Raw genomic sequence first — 19,376 nt, forward strand, 5'->3', positions numbered from 1 at the left:
ATTTTGACTCCCTATCGCCGAACCCTGGGTTATATATATGTGTTCCTGTGAACACACATGTATGTGGAGGCTAGAGGTTGGCATTTGGTGTCCTTGTCAATTACTTTGTATGTAGTTTTTGAGACCTCTCTCTCACTGAACAGTCCTTTGAGTCAGCTGGGCTGGCAGCCAGGAACCTCACTAGAGCCGTATGTCTCCACCTCCCCGGCTCTGGGTTTTATAAGTGCCTGCTGTCATGATAAACTTTTTCACACAGGTTGCACTGATATGTTAATATTGATCTGGTAAATACTTATCAAGTGAGCCATCCCCCTGTCCCCTTCCCCTCAAGTCTATTTTTAAACTCATTTATCACTGATGCTCAGAATCTGCGAAGGGGACCCTGGCTCTCTAACATTGGTAGGACTTGGCCTGTGAGTTTTACCCACGGGCACCATGATGAAGGGCGCTGAGTCACACTCTCATAGCCAGATACACGGAAGTCAGGCGCATGGGCCAGGGCTGAAATCGCTGACTTAGACAGCTGAGGATTTGACTCTCGGGTACTTGGTCCTCTGCAGAGCCCCTCAAGGTCTTCTCTGGACAGCATTCTATTGACCCTTAGACTCACGAGAGGTGTCTGCCCCCCCTGGGCCGCTGTGTGCTATTGTGTTTGGGGTTCTGTCCATGATGGTGGGACCCTTTCTGTTTCACAAGACCTCTGTGTTTGATTCTTGAATTTAGCTCACAAATATGACCAAAGTGCTGATTAATTTATATAGTCACTACCTTGATGACCAAAGGGCTGGTCCCTATAGAATACCTCCTATAGGCTCGTACAACCGACTGCTTAGTCCTCAGTTGGTGAGAGTGCTTGGGAAGGGTTAGGAGGTGTGGCCTTGCTGGAGGAGGTGTGTTATGATTTGAAAAAATATGCCACTCAGTATGTTCTCTCTCTCTGTCTCTGTCTCTGTCTCTCTCTCTCCCTCCCTCCCTCCCTCCTTCTCCCTTCTTCTTCCTCCCTTCCTTCTGCTTGTGGATCAGATGTGAGCTCTCAGCCAGTGCTGCAGCACCGTGATGCCTGCCTGCCTCTCTGCTGGTGTACCCCTCTCCACGATGGGATGGTCACAGAGGCACCCTCCGAAATTGTAAACCCTCCTTAACTGCTCTCTTCTGTAAGTTGCTTTGACCACGGTGTTTGTCACAGCAATAAAAAAAAGAAACAGAGACAGCCCCAGGTTCCCCAAGAGAAACACAGAGACTGCTTGCTCTTTCTTCTGTTTGATCCTGTCTTGGGTCGTTCCCATTTCTCTGTTCCTGTACCTCCGGGTTGTATGGACAATGAAGCCTAGAGTTTGTCAGACGGGCAGAGTCCTCTCTTTCCGGGATGAGTACAAGAACAGACTCTCAGGTTGAGGCAATGCTTTTTTATCCATGTGTTGAGATCTGAGCCTCCCTGAAGGACAGAGTCCCAGAGTCTAGGTGTGAAAAACCGATGTACCAGGAAAGGAGATGGGCAGAACAGGTCCTATCTGGCCGGTCTCCAGGGAGACTGCCAACTTCCTGAGGATCCAGCAGGGGGCAGATGGAAGCAGGCCTGCCAATCAATCACTGCCTTTGGTATCTGAAAGCTCAGACCCGCCTTCGGATGATAGCTCCTGGGCTTAGATTGGCTTTTACTCGCTACAGTCACGGTGGGTGGGTTGGGCTTTAAGGTTCCTTTCTGGCGGGGCAGAGCAGCTCAGGACCTGCACAGAAGCAGCATCAGCTGAGCCTTGCTATCTCAAAGCAGAGTCTTCTGCGACAGTGGCCTGACTGCACAGTCCTCGAGGCTGGAATCGAGATCATGCCAGTGACTCTGGGTTATTGGGATATCCGAGGAGTGAGTGAAAGATTGGGCTGCTAGGTGGGAAGGGCCCAGGGTCAGAACACAAAGGGGACTACAGGCTCGGTTCCAGGAGGAAGATTCCCGTCAGGTTTCCCCCTACCTGTCTCTGTCAGAAGGACTCTCTCCAGTCCAAACTCTTCCCTTGCCTTTCTCCTTCTCCCCCACCTCTCTTCCTCTATTTTTAGCAAAAGGTGCAAAGACTTCCCTAGAGGTGGTGAAGGATCTCACTAACTGACTTTTGTTACTGGCCTTCTCTTACAGCTGGGTCATGCCATCCGCCTGCTCCTGGAATACACAGAAACAGGCTATGAAGAGAAGAGATACGCCATGGGGGACGGTAATGACGTTCTTCTGGTCACGCTCCTCCCTAACTTCTGTCCACTGGTGCCCAGAAGCTTCTACCTGACTCTCTGTTTCTTAGCTTAGTGGATTGCCTTCAGATGAACCCAGACCTTATCCCTTCCAGAAACTTCCTTGCGGGTGCAGCCTTGGTTTTCAATATAGAATCATGGTTGTTGCATGCTGGCCCATTTTGATTGTAATTGGGTGAGGTTTGCTCATGACAGGCACTGCAGGCCTAGTGCTTTTGTAAGCCTTGGTCATGAAAGGCCTGTAGCCATTTAATAGCTCCTGGGCTTGGGCTGACTTTTACTCACTAGTTAACTGTGCTATTCAAGTGTGCAGCTTTGGTTGGAAAGAGGTACTGGGTCAGATTGCATATTCCCTGCACAGGGGGTCTTGTCCTTGGCTTCTTGAGAGGGTTCTGGGGAAGGAGGCTTAGACATGGTGATTTCTGTTCAAAACATCCTCTTGTCCACCACAGCTCCCGACTATGACCGAAGCCAGTGGCTGAATGACAAATTCAAGTTGGGCCTGGACTTTCCCAATGTAGGTGCAGGAAGGGGAGACTTGGGGGAGGCTCGTGATCTCTCTTCATCTCCTGGCCTGGCTGAGGGGGTTGGGGTCAGCGCTTCTGCTCTCCTGCTCCATCCCTGCTGGCTGCACAGTGTTTGTGTGATGGGCAGTGTCCCAGCTCTCCCATTCAGTGCACACTGTGCTCATGGAGGGCTTCCCGTGGCAGGCACACTGAGTGCCAGGCCCATGTCTGCCCTCACCCAGGGAAGGGATGGAGGGGCCTCATATGTCATCTGACCGTCCCTGCTTGTCCATCCAGCTGCCCTACTTAATCGATGGGTCATACAAGGTCACCCAGAGCAATGCCATCCTGCGCTACCTTGGCCGCAAGCACAACCTGTGTGAGTGGAGCGTCTGCAGGGGGTGGGGGATGGTGGTCATTTCCCAGGGCTTGGCATGGGTGGGATGCTGAGGGTGAGTCTGTGCTGTGTGTGCTGCAGGTGGAGAGACAGAAGAGGAGAGGATTCGTGTGGACATTTTGGAGAAACAGGTCATGGACAGCCGGATTCAGATGGGCACACTCTGCTATAGCCCTGACTTTGTGAGTCCCCACTGTGTGCTATAGACAGGGTTTGCAGGAAGAGCCAAGCAAGTTCATATCCACACTTGTCCTCTTTGGAATTTGAACCCACCCACACCGATTTATCAAGTTCTCCTCCAGCCAACAGTTCTGGCCTCCCCAGCCACCCCCCATTTTGTTAATAGGTACAACATACCAATTCCAAGAAGTTTTGAGGTATTGTCATGATACCAATAGTTGCAAATTCATTTCCTACATAGCAAATTTATATGTTCAATTCTTTTCATCTTTAACCTTGACCACTGCCATGTACCACCTTGTCCATGGGGTTCACAGATTTAAGTCAGAGGGGAAAAGGTCATGGGTATCTAGAAATCTACGCAGCAGATTTCTCAGAGCTGAGGTCTTAGTAGTAGCAAAACTCAGGGCCTCTTACTGTAGCTCATGGTCAGCTGAGAAGTATCATCTCTTTAAATCTTTGAAATCGCTCTTGGAAATCACTTTGTCTCTCTTCTTGAGATTGATAAATACTTGGCTTTCCGTCTTCTGCTGGACTGCTCTGTCTAGAACCTGTCAGCTACCCCGGAAGGCAGCGCTGAGCTAGACATCAGTCATGACAGATTCAGGGACAGAGTGACATTCCCATTTAACTTCACCCTTGAGAGATGAAGCCTGCTACCCAGCAGGAGTCTGATTATCAAGATGGCAAAGCATCAAATGGTGCAGCCCCAGAGTTAGGAAGGCACCTGCTCCTTTGCACGGCCGAGTGAACCCACACTTTGTCCCGGGTGGGGGGCTGCATGAGCGTTATCACAGCTATTCTTCTGATTCAGGAGAAACGGAAGCCAGAGTTCTTGAAGGGCCTCCCAGACCAGCTGAAGCTCTACTCTGAGTTCCTGGGGAAGCAGACATGGTTTGCAGGGGACAAGGTAAAGGGGGTAGCAGGTGGGGAGGAGGAGCTGCCACTCTTCCAAGGCTTCTGGATCTCACCTCACTGATCCTCACCGACCCTCACGACCCTCACTGACCTTTACCGACCCTCACTTCCTGCAGATCACCTTTGCGGATTTCCTCGTCTATGATGTCCTTGATCAGCACCGTATATTTGAGCCCAAGTGCCTGGACGCCTTCCCAAACCTGATGGACTTCGTGGCCCGCTTTGAGGTGATGCCCTGATATGGCTTCCTCTTGGATGCCTGCTTCTTCCCCCCCCCCCCCCCCATCCAGGTTGCTTCCCTAATCCTGAGTGTTAAAAGAAGGATAATGAGGATCTATTGAGCACTGGCTTCCTGCCAGGACCCGCATTCAGCTTCCTAGGTCTGCAGAGTCAATTTATCATTGCAACATGCAGGCAACCTGGATAGAATTAGCTGTCACACTGAACAGATAAGGAACTTGAGGCTGTGGGGGGAGGGGCACGCTGCTTGCTCAGCATCCTAGCACTGGTAGAGGCTGTTCTGGGCTCCCCGCTGCTTTTGGCTTCTAAAAGCAGCATTCTGTGTCTCTTCTCGATTTGTGCCAAAAAGTTAAGTCAGGCCTCTGTATAGCACGCGCGCGGGTTTGCGGCCCAGGACCTGTGGTATGCAGAACATGTGAAGAATGTCTTTGCTCCTCCAACCGCTAGGCTGAGAGGAAGGCAGGCTGATGTGCAGGACCCAGACAAGCTCAATGGTAGTATTTGATTGGTGTTGTCGGTCATGTTGCTGGCCTGTGAAGGACTGTGACTCAGGGCTGTTCCTGTGGAAGACGTCACCTTGAGTTCTTTCGGCAGGTGTGCTTTTTCCTCCCTCCCTTCCTCCATCTCTCATTGTGTCCCTCTATGAAATGAGGTCATACTTTATCCTTACTGAGATGCTTTGGAATTTCCCTCTGTATGGGACCCAGCAGCACGTAAAAATGTCCCTCCATCCTGGGACTGAGTGAAGCTGACAGCGGGAGGGAGGCTCATGGGATACTAATGGCTGCCAGGCCCTCGCCTCACAGTTAACCACGAGCCACACTGAACTCTCTGGTTTGACACCAACAAGATGTACTGTTTTCACAGTTGTGTGTTCGAGGCATTGCCATAGCAACAGATCTCGGCCTAGAAGCACTTCTCCTTTCCCACTTGCCAAGAAGATGTGCATCTCTCTTTTAGTTGGTTCTCATCACTGTGGGTGTGGTCCACGTGGAGTGGCCTTGTGAGTGTGCGCGAGCTGGCCTAGCTGAAGAGGGGGACTGTTTGTGGCGTGCAGAAGCCGCTGTTCTGAGCACAGTTGGTTGTGGCTTGTTGGGCACTGGTAGCCCTGGCTCTCTATTGATCTTTAGAAATGACCGTGCACTCTCCGATGAGGTGTCCTGTATCACTCCCCTGCATCAGAGCTAGAGATGAGGTTGGTAGGGGCCCAGTGGGGTGGTGCTCGGGGCTCAAGTGAGAAGTGTTAGCTTCGGGGGAACAGCTGGAGCTGGCCGGCCACTCTCGCTTCGCAGTCTCTTCAGCCTTCTCCACTTACATCCAGGGTTTGCTGAGTCACTGAGTGCCACCTGGACTCTCTTCCAAGCCACACAAGCCAGTTCTTAATCCTTTGGGTTTTCTGGTTCCTTGCTTCTTTTAATTCCAGGCATGCCATTGCAGCCAGGAGCGACAGCGCCCCCTATGGGCGGCAGGAGGGAGTGCACGGAGAGCAGAGTGGCAGCCACAGTGCTGGGCTGACCCTCTTAGCCATGGGAGGTTGAGGAAGTTCCCTAGCTTTGGTACCACAGCATCCCTGCTGATTGGGGGCACGGTGGGGCTGATTTTGCAGCGTGGTCAGGTGGCTTTTCTCCCTCTGGATTTTAAAGTCTCTTGGATATTTCTAGAGTGGGCTTGCAGAGCTGAGGTCCTGGTTTCTCTTCTCACCTGCAGGGTCTGAAGGAGATCTCTGCTTATATGAAGACCAGCCGCTTCCTTCCAAGTCCTGTGTACCTGAAACAGGCCACGTGGGGCAACAAGTAGGACCCTGCTCGGAGGCCGGTGCTGAGGGGAAGATCCAACAGTGTTGCCATCACCCTGGACACTGACTGGGCCATAGGTAGCATCCAGTAACTTCTCTTCATCAATCTTCCCATTTTTCCCTCTGCCTTTTCATTAACTTTCCTTCTACAAGAACTCCTTGTCTCCCCCTTTCACTCAAACCTCCAAATGTCAGCTTCCTGTCCTCGGCAGAGTCCTTTTCTTCCCTTGTTTCTTTCTGTCATGTTTCTAACCAGACAAGCTTTCAGTGCACTCTTAGTCCAAAGATCCATACTCCCCGCTCTGCAGGTGCAGTCTCCAGAGTGGCCCAGCCATGTTTGATCTCTAGTAAAGTATTATCCATACTTGCTCTGTGTCCTGTCTTATTGCCTCTTGTTCTCAGGAGTGACTACATTGATGGGGCTGTGTGGTCTTTGTCCTGTTATTCACAAGGATGACTAAGTGATGGGAACAAAGGGGAGAGGGTTGTGGGCTCTCAGGTAGGCAGGATGTACGATCATGCACAGAGGTAGGAAATATGGCTAAACTATCAAGAGTACTTCCTTTCTTACATAGGGCCTGGATTTGGTTCCTGCCACCCACATGGTGGCTCACGATGGGCCTGCAATCCCAGCTGCAGGGAATCTGATGTGTTCTGCTGCCTGCTTGCGCTTTCATATACACATGATACACATGAGGTAGGCAAGCACGCACACATACACACATACACACACACACACACACACACACACACACGCACGCACGCACACATACACACATACACACACACACACTTAAATCTTAAAAAGAGAGAGATCATGATGTGCCCTGGTGGTGGTCACCTGGGTTCTTCTAGGAGGGTACCTCTTCTATACCAGAATTCCTCAGTCACCGTCGCACTGCAGTGCGATCGTCCTGCAGTGTGCATGCTTTCTCCATTGGCCACACTCACCTGTGAATCTTGCTTTAGCGAGGTGCTAGGCTGATGGGCAGAGGGTGAACACTCACCAGGTTCTATGTCTGCCCTCACCTGGAAGTCATCTCTCTTTCCAAGATGTTTTGTTATAAACATTCCCTACTGTGGGTGATTATGTTGTGGGAATCTTCAAAAAACTCAATCATCAGCTCATTGAGGGAGGATCCTGGTCTTGTTGATACACACGGCAGTGTCTGGCATATTAAAGTTGGGGAAATTGTGAGCATCTTCTTTCAGAGATGCTTATGCCAGTGTTTGGCATAAGGACTCTGGAAAAAAACCACAGTTCCTGAGAAAACATAGAATGGGCCACAGGATGTTACCATGTGGAGGCGTTGTAGTCTGACCCAGAAGCCCTCTCTCACCTAAGCTGCCCCTGAGTGGCTGGAGCTGGGCAGATCTACTTCCCTAGGCCCCAGCGCAGCAGTGTGTGATTAGAGGTGCCATCAGGTCACCCACTAGATTCATTGAAGAAGCATCCAGGGAGCAGGGTCCTCGATGGCAGCCAGATCACGGATTCTGGCCTTTGTCAAGCACTTGCTGTGACATACCTGTAACTTGGAACATGTTGGAGATGCCCCTGCTGGACATTGTCCTTATGCCAAGTTCCAGCTGCTGCCTGTCACAGCTGCTGCCTTATTAAGAAATAAGTACTCCTAGGCAGACGGGAGGGTCACCATGAAATAAGTGATTAGTTAAAATGTAGAGCTTGTAAGTGTTCACGGAAGAGAAATGTTTATTAATCTGGTAAGATCAAAATTCTTTACGCTGACTGTACTGGCTGGTTTTGTGTGTCAACTTGACAGAAGCTGGAGTTACCACAGAGAAAGGAGACTCTCTGGAGGAAATGCCTCTATGAGATCCAGCTGCAAGGAATTTTCTCAATTAGTGATCAAGGTAGAAGAGCCCCTTGTGGGTGGTGTCATCCCTGGGCTGGGAGTCCTGGGTTCTCTAAGAAAGCAAGCTGAACAAGCCACCGGAAGCAAGCCAGTAAGCAGTATTCCTCCATGGCCTCTGCATCAGCTCCTGCCTCCAAGTTTCTATCCTGTGTGAGTCCCAGTCCTGACTTATTTGGTGATGAACAGCAATGTGGAAATGTAAACTGAATAAACCCTTTCCTCCCCAACTTGCTTATTGGTCATGATAATTGTGCAGGAATAGAAACCCTGAGTAAGAACTGACTTTTATTAAACACCAACCTAAGCATAGATGCAACAAAAACATCAGGAAAATGATAAGTTAGTAGAAGTATATAAAGGTTAAGTAGACAGAAATATTAAACCAGACTTAATATTACAATCATTCTGTATCAGAGGTTAGAAAATACTTCCCAATACTTTTCAATAGTTCCTAGCTGAGTGTGCATGTGCAGATTCATTATGTGGAATTTGACAGCCTGCAGAGGTATTAAAAAGCACCAGGAAAGGATGGGGATGTGACTCAGTCTATAAAGTACTTGTGTGCCATGCAAGCACAAAGACATGCGTTTAGCCCTTTGCACAGCTCAAACCAAGTGTTGTGATATTAATTTATTATCCCTGAAGTGGGGAGATGGAAACTCTCTGAAGCTGCTCTATGGACAGCTTAGCCAAACCAATGAAAGCCTGGCTCAGTGAGAGGTCTTGTCTCAAAAGGTAAGGAGGAGAGCTTGAGGAAGATACCTGATATCAACTGTTGCCCTTTACCTGCAGGCAAACACACACACACACACACACACACACACACACACACACACACAATTGTGGCCCGCACGTGCTTAGGCAGATTGTCAAGGGGTGTGGCAGAGACTGATTTCACTTCTTGATGGCTAAGAGGCAGACAATGTGACATGAAGGGGCCCCAGACTATATATCTGCAAGGGCCTGTCTCCATTTCATCTTCTCTCATGGGGAGAGTCCAGGGGACTGGGCAGCTCCAGGAAGTCTTTCAGGGTCTCAGCCTTATTCATCTGTTCCTCACTCACTAGGGTGCTTCCTATTTTTTTGGGTTTTAGGGTTTGAGAGGAGAAGGGGGCTCAAAAGAAAAGTATCGAGTCAAATTACCCTTTAGGCAAAAGCCTTATCAACACCGAGGGAAGGGAGGAAGTCTGGCTTACTGGAGTCTGAAGTTCCAGGTTTGTTCTATAAGGTCCCCCGTGAGAACAACTGGGAGGGAGAATGTATGATAGGAGGAAATGGTTCAAGGCCAGCTGAAACTAACTAAACTAAAGGTGATTGTGTGGGTTTTTGTTTTTTTTTAATCTCTTTTTGAAAAGTTCCAAGGATATTTTTGGATAAGGGCTTTTGGGAGAACAGAGGGCCTAGTTCATTTGTGATAGGAAAGTGGTTACTTGTAGTCCTCTGTTTAGGACTGTGCTATCTGGAAAGGCCCTTTGGGGAGGGAGAGACAAACTCCCTGCCCATGTGCCCAGTCTGATGCTCCGGTCCTTAGATGAAGTTATAACTCAAGTATGGAAAGAATAGAGAGAAAGCCAACTCAATCCAAGGCAGGAAGTTCCTCTACGCAGGTGAGGCAGAGGCTACTGAGGTACAGTTTCCTAGGGCACTTACAAGATCATCTAAAATGCTGCCATCTTGTGTTACAGACTACCAAGAATAGCATGTGTGACTGGGCTGACAGGTTGTGGGAGACTGTGGCCAAAGCCTGAGTTTACCTGAGGTGAAGAACTAAATGTCTGTTATTATTGTGTATGAGCTTAAGCTGAACTAGTAAAACAGTTGTCTCACACCTGAGGGTCTGAGAATCCAGTAGCAGCTCAGTCCATGGTTCATGGTCCAGTGTTGGAAGCCTAGAAAGGCTGGTTCTGACGTCAGTGAAGAAGTCAGTCGCAGAAGCATGGGGGAACTATACCTCTGAATGCATTCTAGTTATGAGAGGACAGCTTTTCTTCTCAAATGGATGTTTTCTCTCTGAATCTCTTTCCACAATTTGTTCGTAGACTGGAGCTGAAAGGAAAAATACTTAGGACCATCAATTACTTTATTCCAGGATGAGATGTTCGAATCTTACAACCTTGGGTTAAATGAACCATAAGAACATTTCCACAAGGCAGAAAGAGTTACCTGTCCCATTGGACAGATAAGGAAGCCACCTGTAGAGATTCAGTCACTCGCTTAAGAGCCTGGAACTAGTGATGGCTGTGGAGGGCTTCTCTGTTGGTCTTTGAATTCTGAGGCTAGCAGGCAGTGAATGTCTCTGCTTTGAACCAAAGGAAAAGTCTCAGGTCATTGCATAGGCTGTGTTTCCCACTCCAGGATCCCTGGGAGGGGGTGAACATGTCAGTCATGGCATTAGGAAGTTGAAACAAAGGACTGAGGTGAAGTATCACAAGACAGACAGTATTCATAGTCCCTCTGCAGAATACCGTAATGACTTAAATCCCCAAGTGGAGAAACAGAGACCCAAGGGATATAATTGGTACTAGATTTGAGTAGACATGTAGGAGACCCAGTTGGAAGAATTCTTGTGCACACCACACACATGCATACACAGGTACACATGGAGGGTGTAGCAAGCTATCAGGGGTTCTCTACCACTTTCCACCTTAGGGTCTTTTGTGAGTTCCATAGCAACCTGTATCTCAACAACCCAGCTCATGTTTCAGATGGACTTTTAGCCGGCAAGCTCCAGCCGTGCTCCTGGCTCCACTCCTCAATGCTACGGTTACATGTGTGCTGAACCTGTGCCTAGCGTGTCACATGGACACTGGGATCAGAACTCAGGTCCTCATGGTTGTTTAGCAATCACTCTTAACCACTGAACCATCTCTCCAGCCCCTTAGTTGGCAGACTGGAATCCTGACAGTAAATGGGGCAGTTTCCTTGCCTCTCAAGTGTTTCTTCTTTATTCTCTGGGTGTCTTGTTTTATATCTGGGGCATGGGGTCATGTACTTATTCTCATTGGTACTCAGAACTTATCTATGTATGAAGCACAGTGAGCTATGTGGGTGACTTTCCATAGAGAGACCAAGTACCACAGAGAGCAAGAGGCATGCAGTCATGGCACCACTTGGCTACTGGGAAGCACAATAGCCTTTACTTTCACAGCTAGTCATGGGTCCCTGCAGAATCCACTTGATGTGTACAGAAGCTACTCTGTTAGACATTTGGGGGCTGGAAGCACAACAGGTTTGCGGTCTGGAGTCTTCTCATCATCAAATGCTCCTCTTTCTCAGATTTTGGTTCTGTTGCAGGAATTGGTGGTTGTGCAAACCTTCCCATGGCTGTGAGAGGGATGAACTGCAGAGATGAGGACTGCAACCCAAGGCCCACTGTATCTGGTTTCTTGATAACAGTCAACTGTAGGTTCTGAACACTGAAGAAATCATCTGAGCAGAAATTATCTGGTAAGATGGAACAAATACTCCTAGTGTCTCTTTATATGCCCCTCTGGAGCAGGGCTGGATATGAGGCAGCTTTGAGTCTCAGTGAGATTGGCCTGAGGCTCTACATAGAGCAGGCTGGACCTCTACTTACAGAAGAACAATTAGAGCTGACTCAGCGTCCCAAGCTGGCCCTCCTCCCCGGTGCATTTGATCCAGGGTTTGCTGGGTCCCTGGCTCAGGTCTGGGCTCCCTGCCCTGCTGCACTGGCCTGTTGTGGACGTCCTTGTCCTGTTACAGGAAGTTTCTGTGTAAAGCAGCAAGGAGGATGTTCCCTGTGAGAAAGGATCAAGTCTGTGGAGGCGAGGAGTGACAGGCTCTCCTGTGGGAAGACAGGAGGGGAGTGTGCAGAGAGCCACCGGATGGGAGCCCTAAAGTCTCAGTCACAGTCATCCCCCCCCCCCCCATGCTCTGGCACCATCTTGCCTGTTCCCTGATCCCTGCCCCATTTTTACCCCAGCTCCTTCTTTTCCTTCAACTAAGTGGCCTCCTGAAGTGACTGTCCTTGTGTCCTGTCCGGCAGTGGCTGTGCTGTGCTGAGGAGCCTGGGGAGCCCACCCCCATCATCTTTAGTGCTAGGCTCTGTACTTGAGACATGTGTGTAATGGAGACATGTCTTATCTGCCGTGTACCGCAGTGAGGTCCCTGCATGGTCCCCATAAGGCTTGTGTCACATTTGCTCTGAGTGCCACACCAGCTTTCACCATTGCCTCTAAGGACTGCCTGGTGCCCCTAATAGAACCTAGTTCACAGGGGTCCTAGCGGACTAAGGAGGACACCCCCAGTGCAGGCAGCCTTCACTGGGTCTCTAGGACATGGAGGGTACCCTCTGTGGCTGGAATCTTGTCCACTCCACAATGTCACTGAGATTCAGAAATTAATAAAAGTTGGTCTAAAAATTATCAGTGCAATAAGATCTCAAATTAGGGCACGTTTCCTCACTCTCAGCTACATTTTAACACAACCACATAAAACCAACATAAACATAAAATGTGTTTAAAAGAATCAAGATCTGAGTGAGTTGGTGCGTCCTAAAAGAGACAGGTGTGGGGCTCCATGCCCTTCCTTAATCTTAGCACTCAGGAGCTGAGGCAGGAGGGCTGAAGGCCAGCCTGAGTTACACAGAGTTGCCAAGGCCAGCCTCTGAAGCCATCTCAAGAAAGAAAAGGATAAAAAAAGAAACATAAGACAAAGCACACTTGTTCCTAGGGAATTAGGGACAAAGGCTTTCAAGGCTCTTTAAAGAGAAACATGTTCCATCCACGGTCAGAAGTTACAGGTCTGCGGGAGCGCCTGCCGGGAGTCAGCACAACAGAGGTGATTGTCACTCACGGTTCTTCCAGGGTCTCACACACCCCCAGAATGGGGTTGGTGGGAAAGAAAACAGAATGAATCTTGGTTATAAGCTTTTGTACTCATGCTGGAGAGAGTCAAAAGTACGGGGTGGAGGAGACAAGGAGAGGGGGAAAGGCAGGCTAGGGAGGTCAGAGGTCAGAGAGAGCCCCTGGAACAGCCACAGTATACAGGCGATAAGTGTGTACTTTTTCTTTTATGAATAATTTCAAAGATTAATATTATATCAGAATAAAAACAGAAAAAAAACTCAGGTACATTTACCGTGTACATTTACTCAGGTACATTTACACACACACACACACACACACACACCCCTAATTAAAATAAGTTTCATCAGAAAAATTTGTTTTGCATGCATGAATATATTTGCATTATCATGTTTTCCAGTTCTTCATTTTTCAAGTATTCACAGTATAAGAGATCATTTTGCCCTCAGGACACATTTGTCAAGGTTCTAGGCCTTCTGAACTGTCACCACCTGGGGAATGCTGCTGACATCTAGACTAGAGGGTAGAAAACAGCAGCCCTACAGCAAAAGCCCAGCACAGCAGCTGATAAAAAGCTAGCAAATCCAGCCCCTCCTTTTTTGCTTTTGGCACCCAGCCAAGCCACCACCATAACGTCAGAGCTCAGGCAGCCTTGGCTCTGCTGGGCGGGCCTGGCCTTGTTCCTGGACTCCGGTATTGGCCAGAACTGGGGGTGGGGAAGGGCGGTCTGAAGACCTGACAAAGCGAAGCCAGTAGGTTTCTGGCAGCTTTCGGAACAGTCGAGGCTAGATTGACACCGAGCCTGTCCGTTCAGACTACAGCACCATGCCCATGATACTGGGTTACTGGGACATCCGTGGGGTGAGTGAGGGGTCTAAATGTAGGGTAGGACTTGCAGGAGAGGTAAGGATGCATGGAGTCAAGGGAGGCCTGCTCTTGCAGGTTTGCGCGCGCGCGCGCGCGCGCGCGTGTGTGTGTGTGTGTGTGTGTGTGTGTGTGTGTGTGTTCTGGTCCATCCATGGATATAGTGAAACTAGGTCAGAGAATGGGGACTTATCTAGAGGGGGTAAAGAATCTCACCATCTCTTGTCATCTCTTACAGCTAGCCCATGCCATTCGGCTCCTCCTGGAATACACAGACTCAAGCTATGAGGAGAAGAGATACACCATGGGAGACGGTGATTGCATCCTTCCTAGTCAGATCCCTGCCCATCTCCTGCCCATTGTTGCCCAGCAACTGGCAATTAGCTCTCCAACCCTATCACTCAGCTCTGTCTCTTTTGGTTGGATGTATAACACGCCCCTTCCAAAACCCTTGATGGGGTGGCTTGATTTACCATTGGAAGATGCTAAGGAAAGATTTGAGAGTCCTCTGCATTCATAACTGGGCTCCATTCCTCTAGCAGTTGGCTAAATCTTCTGTAAGCTTTAGTGATGAAGGAGCTCACAGTCCTTGCAAACATCTTTATCTTTGAAAGCTTGCAGTGTGACTTCAGGAGTCAGATTGCAGGTCTACCACCTCAGATAGTGTTGTTTCTGACTCCTGGGGAAAGTCTTGGGAAAGGGGTGTGAACGCGTGGGTCCTTTGATTTCACATTTTCTTGTCCATCACAGCTCCTGACTATGACCAAAGCCAATGGCTGACTGAGAAATTCAAGCTGGGCCTGGACTTCCCTAATGTAGGTGCAGGGGAGGGGAGGCGTGGAGATGGTGGGGGTGTCCCTACTTACACCGATGAGGAGGTCTGGGATCGGTCCTGTGGCTTTCACCTGCGCATTCCCGGTTGTCCACACCATCTTTCTGTGATGGGCTGTATCTCAACTCTTCCATTCAGTGAGCTGCATCTGCATAGAAGGTTTTTCATGCCAGGCACACTGAGTGCCAGGCCCCATGTCTGTCCTCACCCAAGGAAGGAATTCTGGGATCTCATATCCCATCTGACCATCCCTGCTTGTCCATCCAGCTGCCCTACTTAATCGATGGATCACGCAAGATCACGCAGAGCAATGCCATCCTGCGCTACCTTGGCCGCAAGCACAACCTGTGTGAGTGGGGCGTCTGCAGGGGTGGGGAGCAATGGCTACCCGCTGGGCTTGGCCAGGGTGGCATGTTGAGAGTGAGTCTGTGCTGTGTTTTTCACAGGTGGGGAGACAGAGGAGGAGAGGATTCGTGTGGACATTCTGGAGAATCAGCTCATGGACAACCGCATGATGTTGGCGAGGCTTTGCTATAACGCTGACTTTGTGAGTCCTGCTCTGGGCCGGATGACGTGGGGGAACCGGAACTTGCACCCTAACCTTCTCATCTTCTCTGTGTGTTAAGCATCTAAACTTTTAGCGCTGCTCACCTACAGATGATGTTCTGAACATGGCCGGCAGAATCATGGTGGCACAGTGTGGATGGAGGCCGAGACAGAAGGACTAAGGTTAAGGCCTTCCTGGTTACACTGTCTCAAAATCAAAAGCACCAAAACAAAACCACCACCACCACCCCACACAGACACAGACACACAGACACAGACACAGACACACAGACACAGACACACAGACACAGACACAGACACACAGACAGACACAGACACACACACACAGACACACACACATACACAGACACACACAGACAGACAGACACACACACACACACACACACACAGACACACACACACACACACCTGCCAACAGAGTGACCCTTAAACCTCAGAGTCTTGTGAAATGGCACTTACGGTGAACTTCAGCAACCAGAGCAAACACTCCACAGCCCAGCGTCAGTAGCTGGGTAGTAAAGACTGCGTTTAGAATCTCTCAGCTCTGACCACCTATCTCTGCCCTGTACTATGTCTTCCATTTGGCTTACGTCATCATTGCTTCTATAGTACACATTCCAACAATGAGAAAAAGTGGAGTAACTTGGAAATGGATGGGAGCCGTCACCTGGAGACTCCTCCCAAGCAGATACCCAGAGCCATGCCTGGGATACCCGTAGTGATAAGGATGAGTTCCCAAAAGGCAGCCCACAGCTGACTAAGCCCCTCCTTGCCTTGTCTCCTTTCTCCCATTCACACTTCATCCTTTTGAAACCCCACCAGAGTCCTGCTGTCCTCCTTCCTGTCACTTTGCTGTGTAGAACATTCAACTGCGTTTCCAGAGTGCTTTAGGTTTTTGCTTCTTTGACTCCCATAGCATCTGAATGCAAGAGCCTGCTCACACAGTCCTCAGTGTGACTCACCAGAGTTGTTCTGAGCATCTCTGGTGAGTCTCAGGGACAGTGTGTGGCTCATCCTCATCTCTGATACTGGATCTGGTGCCTGTAGGACTCTAATCAATAGACATAATAAATTAATAATAGTGGCATAATAAATTAAAGCAGAATTAACCCTGGCCCAGTCTCATGAAGGTGGCTGCACCTCTGCCCGGATGGGTCTTCATAGCCCTGTGAGGACGGCCTATGCTCAGAATCTTGTGACTGAGAGTGATCACAGTGTTTTCTGCTCTAGGAGAAGCTGAAGTCAGGGTACCTGGAACAACTGCCTGGAATGCTGAGGCTTTACTCTGAGTTCCTGGGCAAGCGGCCATGGTTTGCAGGGGACAAGGTAAGGGGAGTGGGGGGTGGGGAGGAACTGCCATCCGTCCCAGGTTACCTGACTCAAGCACACTCACCCTTGACTTCCTACAGATCACCTTTGTGGATTTCATTGCTTACGACGTGCTTGAGAGGAACCAGGTGTTTGAGGCCACGTGCCTGGATGCGTTCCCAAACCTGAAGGACTTCATAAAGCGCTTTGAGGTGACGGACGCTCTCAGGCCTTGTTCTTCTTTGAGGTCCTCCCTTCCCCACTTTGCCTGAAAGGCCCTTAGCCCTGGAACTGAGCTTAAAATCAGCAAAACCAGTAGCATTTACTGGGTGCTTGCTTTCTGGCTCAGCATACTTTATCTATTGGGTAAAATGTATCATTACAACCAACTTGCAGGGCAGATTGAGTTATGAGTCCCATGGGATAGATAAAGAAACAGACTATAGAGGATCAGTCACTCACTCGCAGAGGTTGTGCCCAGCTCCCTAGCCGTCTGGCCTCTAAGGTCAGCAGGGAATAGATAATTTCCTATTTTGTGTCAAAGGACTAGGAAGAGCCTCAGGTCCTCATGCTGGCTGGGTTACTCAGTCCAGAATGCTGTGGAAAAGGCAGAACATGCCAGGAATGTGTACGCCACAGACGTGCAGAGAGGGAGGCCTGGCAGGATCTGTGGGAAATAGTGGAACTCAGGTTCATCCCCATCTGAGGGATGACAAACCCCAGGGATGTTTTTGACGCTAGATGTTTTTGAGAGTGTATGTGGGCCCTATTCAGGGTTTTATCTTAAAGAGTTGCATTGTGTAGGGCCTTTCTTCCCTTTCTTTGCCCCCATGTCTCCATGAAGCCCTTTCTACAATGTATTATACTTATTTTGACTTCTCTTCATTAGCCTCCTCTGGACAAGGCTCAGCATCAGGCCCCAGTCAGACATGGAAAGAACTCCATTCAGAGACCGAGTATAGCAGTGAGCACAACCACATAGCATCACCTGGGTGCTGGGATCACAGCTTGGTCCTGCATAGCTAGTCATGGGTCCCCCAGGGTCTACTTAACACCCAAAGAATATTCTTTCAGAGGTCTGGGAACTGCAGGCATTAGAACTACAGGCTTGTAGTCTGGAATCTTGTCCCTATATCAAGTGATACACCTTCACGAGCTCTGAGTCTGGTTCTGACCCAGTGGCCTTGAGAGTGAACCAGAGCTGGTGTGGCCATGATAGGGAAGGATGGAGAAGCTGAGGGCTGCAGCCCGGGGCCTGCTGCGCATGGCTCCTTGGTTACAGTCAGCTCTAGGTCTCTGAACTCTGTAGAAATCATCTGAGCAGAAATTATCTGGTAAGATGGAACAAACACTCCTAGTGTCTCTTCGCATGCCCCTCTGGAGCAAGGCTGGATATGAGGCAGCTTTGAGTCTCAGTGAGATTGACCTGAGGCTCCACATAGAGCAGGCTGGACCTCTACTTGCAGGAGAGCAATTAGAGCTGACTCAGCGTCCCAAGCTGGCCCTCCTCCCCAGTGCATTTGATCCAGGGTTTGCTGGGTCTCTGGCTCGGGTCTGGGCTCTCTGCCCTGCTGCACTGGCCTGTTGTGGACGTCCTTGTCCTGTTACAGGAAGTTTCTGTGTAAAGCAGCAAGGAGGATGTTCCCTGTGAGAAAGGATCGTGTCTGTGAAGGCGAGGAGTGACAGGCTCTCCTGTGGGAAGACAGGAGGGGAGTGGGCAGAGAGAGAACAGAATGTGAGTCGTAGAGGCAGCTTGACCCAGGTCCTGTCCCGTGGACTAGCTGTGCAAGCAGGAGGAAGCCACACAACTGTCATGGACCTCTGCCTCTTTGCTGACATGTCGGCACAGTGAGACTGATCTTGGAGGATGGAGCGGTTTTCTGAGCATAGATCATAATCTATAATGGGCGCAATCCCAATGCACAGGCATCTTCTTATAGGCAGCTTTTTATAGGCAACTGAGGATTTCCCTTTCTAGAACTCTAATACTAGAGCCTACGAGGAAAGCTGTTTCTGGAGTCGGGCTGCTTAGCCCAGTGAGGCCCCTGACCTGACCTCCTGCTCTGTCCTCACTCACAGGGTCTGAAGAAGATCTCTGACTACATGAAGACCAGTCGCTTCCTCCCAAGACCTTTGTTCACAAAGATGGCCATTTGGGACAGCAAGTAGGACCTTGACAGGGTGCGCTATAGGATAAAGATACCAGATCTCCTGGGTTTGCCAGGAGCCCCGGGGAGAGGGCAGGATCCCTGCAGCCCCAGAGCCAACTTTTCCTTTTTCCCTCCTTCCATTCCATTCCAGATCCCAAGCCTCACCAGCTCTCCTTTTTGGTCATCCAATCCCTGCCCAATACAGGCTCTTAAAAGCCCTAGCAATTCCTTTTTATTAGCAAAGTAGCCTTCTAAAGCTAAAGCTCCGGGGGGGGGGGGGGGGGGGGAGGGGGGGGAGGGGCCCAACCCCGCCCCCAACCACCACTTAGAGGCTCATGTGTTTGGATACTTGGTTCCCAGCTCCGGGCCCTTGTGGGCAGTTGCGGGCTCTCCGGCAGGGGGCGTCTATCTGGAGACAGTAGATTGCTAGGCGCTTTGAGCACTGTAGCCAAGCCCTTCTTCTGCTTGCTCTGTTTCCTGAGACAAGGTATGAGCTAGGTGTGCTGCGACCCCAAAACTTGTCTCTGTATCTGTGACCACTCTTTCTCCCCGCTCCTGTGAGCTGCACCTCCTGAACCATGAACCAGAATAAATCATTCTCCCCTGCCGTTGTTTTCCTTTGGTCGTTTGTCACACCGACAGACCGCCGATGAGAAGCCTGACTGCGGTGGTTTCAAAACC

The 19,376-nt window shown here is 49.8% G+C and overlaps 2 protein-coding genes across 4 annotated transcripts; both read left to right on the forward strand.

Annotated features, from left to right (window-relative positions):
- Positions 1-1,801: 1,801 nt before the first annotated feature.
- LOC127682818 (glutathione S-transferase Mu 6) lies at positions 1,802-6,289 on the forward strand. 3 transcript variants are annotated; one of them, XM_052179476.1, is made up of 8 exons: positions 1,802-1,861; positions 2,129-2,204; positions 2,691-2,755; positions 3,042-3,123; positions 3,223-3,323; positions 4,136-4,231; positions 4,356-4,466; positions 6,187-6,289. In XM_052179476.1, the coding sequence occupies exons 1-8, from the start codon at positions 1,826-1,828 to the stop codon at positions 6,274-6,276; spliced, it is 657 nt and encodes a 218-aa protein (XP_052035436.1). In that variant the 5' UTR covers positions 1,802-1,825; the 3' UTR covers positions 6,277-6,289. The 3 variants fall into 3 exon arrangements, with proteins under 3 accessions (XP_052035436.1, XP_052035434.1, XP_052035435.1); XM_052179474.1 differs by lacking the exon at positions 4,356-4,466 and having other exon boundaries at positions 1,826-1,861; XM_052179475.1 differs by lacking the exons at positions 3,042-3,123; positions 3,223-3,323 and having other exon boundaries at positions 1,826-1,861.
- A 7,414-nt stretch (positions 6,290-13,703) lies between these two features.
- Positions 13,704-18,989, forward strand: LOC127682816 (glutathione S-transferase Mu 7). The gene is made up of 8 exons (XM_052179467.1): positions 13,704-13,835; positions 14,077-14,152; positions 14,589-14,653; positions 14,938-15,019; positions 15,117-15,217; positions 16,468-16,563; positions 16,647-16,757; positions 18,625-18,989. The coding sequence occupies exons 1-8, from the start codon at positions 13,800-13,802 to the stop codon at positions 18,712-18,714; spliced, it is 657 nt and encodes a 218-aa protein (XP_052035427.1). The 5' UTR covers positions 13,704-13,799; the 3' UTR covers positions 18,715-18,989.
- Positions 18,990-19,376: the final 387 nt, after the last annotated feature.

This window comes from Apodemus sylvaticus, chromosome 4 (assembly GCF_947179515.1).
Source record: "Apodemus sylvaticus chromosome 4, mApoSyl1.1, whole genome shotgun sequence".
NCBI classification, from domain to species: Eukaryota; Metazoa; Chordata; class Mammalia; order Rodentia; family Muridae; genus Apodemus; species Apodemus sylvaticus.

Coding starts and splice junctions, on each gene's coding strand:
- LOC127682818 (XM_052179476.1), top strand. CDS start 1,826: ATGCCAGTGACTCTGGGTTATTGGGATATCCGAGGA. Junction 3,124..3,222: donor TGGCCGCAAGCACAACCTGT/GTGAGTGGAGCG, acceptor TGTGTGCTGCAG/GTGGAGAGACAGAAGAGGAG. Junction 4,467..6,186: donor ACTTCGTGGCCCGCTTTGAG/GTGATGCCCTGA, acceptor TCTCACCTGCAG/GGTCTGAAGGAGATCTCTGC.
- LOC127682816 (XM_052179467.1), top strand. CDS start 13,800: ATGCCCATGATACTGGGTTACTGGGACATCCGTGGG. Junction 14,153..14,588: donor GAGATACACCATGGGAGACG/GTGATTGCATCC, acceptor TGTCCATCACAG/CTCCTGACTATGACCAAAGC. Junction 14,654..14,937: donor TGGGCCTGGACTTCCCTAAT/GTAGGTGCAGGG, acceptor TTGTCCATCCAG/CTGCCCTACTTAATCGATGG.